Source organism: Scedosporium apiospermum (genome assembly GCF_000732125.1).
Source record: "Scedosporium apiospermum strain IHEM 14462 chromosome Unknown SEQ_SAPIO_0134, whole genome shotgun sequence".
Lineage (NCBI taxonomy): Eukaryota > Fungi > Ascomycota > Sordariomycetes > Microascales > Microascaceae > Scedosporium > Scedosporium apiospermum.
Window position 1 is genome coordinate 1 of NW_015971835.1, and position 3,542 is coordinate 3,542.

Consider the following 3,542-nt stretch of genomic DNA (forward strand, 5'->3'; position numbering starts at 1 on the left):
GGGGGGGGGGGGTTCTTGTTCCCTTTTTTTAAAAGGAAAAGAAATTAGGATAGTTCTAGAGTAGATAGTTTACCTATGTATAGCTTTCTAAAGGGCCTATATATATGTAGAAATTACGAGAGAAAATAAAAAACAGGCGAAAAATAAATAACAGGGGTTAACCTCCTGGCCTACTTCCTCTAGTGCCTGTCTGATCCCGTATCTCGGAGAAATGCCAGCTCGAAAGTGAAACCCTATTCGGTATAGAGTGCATGGCATCGAGAGCGGGGAGGTAAAAGGTCTCTCGCTAATGGCAACTTCGTGTCTTTCCTTCATTGTCATTGTTGCCAAGAGGGCTTTCTGTCATCAGTTTGCAGTCCATTGCGAAGTCGTTCATCAGATCAATCGATAGGACTCATTTTGTCCTTGTGCATTATTAATCTACCATGTCCGGTTTTAGTGTAGTTTGAATTGAGCAATAATAGTGAGGAAGTGATCAATATTCTTTCGGCTCAACAATCACGTCATTGACCTATACATACTCCTCCCTCGATCGACGGCATACCGAAGCTTCGTCCAAGCGAACTCTACAGTTTTCGAGCCAGTCTACATGTACTTCGTGGCTCGGCTTCTTTCCCGTAGTCAACCGCTCGGCAAGTCCCTCCATCTAGCAAGCGTCGCCAGATTCACTCGTTCTCCCTCTCGCGCGATGTCAACATACCCGGGTTCCAGTCGCCTTCTTGGTAAGACTATTGTGATTACAGGTGCTTCGAGTGGCATTGGGCGAAGCACGGCTTTCGAATTCGCCCGGGCCTGTCCTCAAGGGCTCAAATTAGTCCTCGCCGCTCGTCGTGTTGACACGCTCCAGGATATCGCCAAGGAGATCACCAGCGAAGTTGGAGATGCCGTCAAGATTCTGCCCGTCAGACTAGACGTGAGCAGCAGCGAGGATATCCGGCAGTTTGTGCCTAACCTTCCTGAGGAATTCAGAGATATCGATGTCTTGGTCAACAATGCGTAGGGTTTCGTACCCCGCCCCCGCTCTAGAATTTGCTGTTAACAGAGAGAACAGTGGTCTCGTCAAAGGGGTCGCCCGCGCACCAGACATTGCGGAGGAAGATATCGGCATCATGATGGCTACAAACGTTACTGGGCTGATCAATATGACCCAGGCCGTGCTTCCCATATTTCGGAAACGGGCCAATGGCGGTTCCGGTGATATAATCAACGTTGGCTCCATTGCCGGTATACCAGAAAACCGTCATGACTCCAGCCCAGTTTTGAAGTGCAAAACTAACCAGATCAACTGCGATAGGGCGTGAACCATATGCCGGGGGGTCGATATACTGCGCTACTAAAGCAGCTGTGAAGAGCTTCACCGAAAGCTTGAGGAAAGAACTCATTTCGACCCGGATTAGGGTAATCGAGGTTGATCCAGGTCAGGTGGAGACTGTAGGTTTTTAGCCGGCGTAACATTTGCGAGAAATCCAGAATAACTCGAGGGTACTAGGAGTTTTCGGTTGTGAGGTTTTATGGTGATAAGGCCAAAGCGGACGCTGTCTACGCGTGAGTCGATCTACGCTTCCCGAAATTAACACAGCGCTGAACTGACGCCCGGGACTACCTACCACCTTCATTAAAAGCGGCTGCGATCCCCTTACTCCAGATGACATCGCCGAAGTCATTGTTTTCGCTGCGTCGCGGAAGGAAAACGTCGTGATTGCGGACACCCTTGTATTCCCGAATCATCAGGTAAGTAATTATCTCAATCCCCAAGCAAGCCATTTACTTCCAACACCGCTCTTCCCACAATACCTATGTCACTCGTACTATTCTAACGCCCCTATTCTCTACCCTCTCGCTAGGCTGGTGCTGGCATCCTGCATCGCCGGTCGGAATGACGGACATGACCAGCATGTAAAAAGATGAGGTACCAAGGCCACACTTGCAAATTCACGGGCCTCCAAAACAAGACTCGGATCAGCTTTGAGAGAAGGACCTCGTCGCCATCCACTTCCTTGGTAGAAAGGCAGCATGAAGGAATAGTTCTCAGATCGCAGTCAATTTTGAGGATTTTCTAGCCTTACAAGTCATTTTATAAAATATAACCAACAGCATTTATACAATTATTACTTTGTACTCAGTTACATTATAATAGCTACGATGTAGTCTGGGTTTAAATGACCTTCCTTAGCACTTATTACTTCCCTAAGAGGTCAAATTACTCCTCATGTAGCCTTAATCAATGTGTACTAAGGCACTGTGCCATTCCAGTGGGAAGGAGCCTTGCTGTTTGATCAATTGATATGTGCATTGTGTTTGTTCTTTCTTTGAGGTTCTTCTCCACTTTCAGTCAGCAGCTTACCCCAGGCCTCCTTTTAGTCGTCCTGCATCCAGCCGGCAACCACCAAGCGTCATAGAAGCCAGCTACAACCAACTCAGATTATACAATTAATTATAATTCATAACCTTCTCTTAACTGAGAAAATGAGTGGTGCCCAAATGAGAGGTTCGGCCGAGCAACCCCAGGGACTATCAGAGAAGGAGAGAAAATATGACCGCCAACTTAGGCTTTGGGCATCCAGCGGCCAGGATGCACTTGAATCTTCCCATATCCTTCTCCTTAACTCTGGCTCTGGGGCTGTAGGTGTAGAGACATTGAAAAACCTCGTGCTTCCAGGTCCATACCACAAATACCCCCAGTTCTCAATCTCCTATGCTAACTATTCTTCTCAGGTATCGGTCGCTTCACCATTGTTGATGAGGCTCTAGTCTCGGAGGCTGATCTTGGTTCCAATTTTTTCCTTGATGAGAATTGCCTTGGGCATCTGCGCGCCGAATCCTGTGCAGAGCGGCTGTTGGAACTGAATCCCGAGGTCGAGGGTGACTGGTATCCCAAATCAAACCCACGACCTGCTGTCATCACCGGAAGCAAAAAGCTATGCCTTACAGGTATATCTCAGACAGGTGTCGACCTTGCTGCAGTTCTCGCTTCACCCGTGTCCTTCACCGCCATCATCTACACTTTCCCAATTAGGGCAGACCACCTCGCCTTAGTCGATTCATATGCGGAGACCCACAAGATTCCCGTCATCTCAATTCATTCATCTGGATTTTACTCGTATTTCCAAGTGAGGCTCCCGGGTATCTTCCCAATCGTAGATACGCACCCGGATGAGAATGCTATAAACGACCTTCGGCTTCTAAACCCATGGCCGGAGCTCGTTGAATTCTGCCAGGATCTTACGAGTGACGTGGATGGACTCGACGACTACGAACATGGCCATTTACCGTTTATTGCCATCCTCTTTTATTACCTGAAGGCATGGAGGGACCACAATGACAGTAGGAGCCCTTCTACACCGGATGAGAAGCGCGCCTTCAGGAAAATGGTATTAGCAGGAATGAGGACGAGCAACCCGGAGGGCGGGGAGGAGAATTTTGAAGAAGCTGCCGCTGCCGTCCTCAAGGCTATTTCCCAACCAAAGCTTCCTGCCTCTCTCAAGGAAGTGTTTGAACGGGCCCAAGGCACACCCGTGAGTCAATTGCCCCCCACCCCCCCC

At 48.6% G+C, this 3,542-nt stretch overlaps 2 protein-coding genes across 2 annotated transcripts in view; both read left to right on the forward strand.

The window, feature by feature from the left end:
• Positions 1 to 688: 688 nt before the first annotated feature.
• SAPIO_CDS9300 (uncharacterized protein) lies at positions 689 to 1,301 on the forward strand (the record flags this gene model as incomplete). The annotated part of the gene is made up of 2 exons (XM_016790733.1): positions 689 to 996; positions 1,052 to 1,301. The coding sequence occupies 2 exons, from the start codon at positions 689 to 691 to the stop codon at positions 1,299 to 1,301; spliced, it is 558 nt and encodes a 185-aa protein (XP_016639628.1).
• A 1,165-nt stretch (positions 1,302 to 2,466) lies between these two features.
• The window catches only part of SAPIO_CDS9301 (uncharacterized protein), a gene marked incomplete at both ends in the record, with an annotated part of 2,091 nt that continues 1,015 nt past the window's right edge, over positions 2,467 to 3,542 (forward strand). The window contains 2 exons of the mRNA XM_016790734.1: positions 2,467 to 2,626; positions 2,716 to 3,515. Coding sequence (XP_016639629.1) covers positions 2,467 to 2,626; positions 2,716 to 3,515 — 960 coding nt within the window. The remainder of the gene's footprint in view (positions 2,627 to 2,715; positions 3,516 to 3,542) is intronic.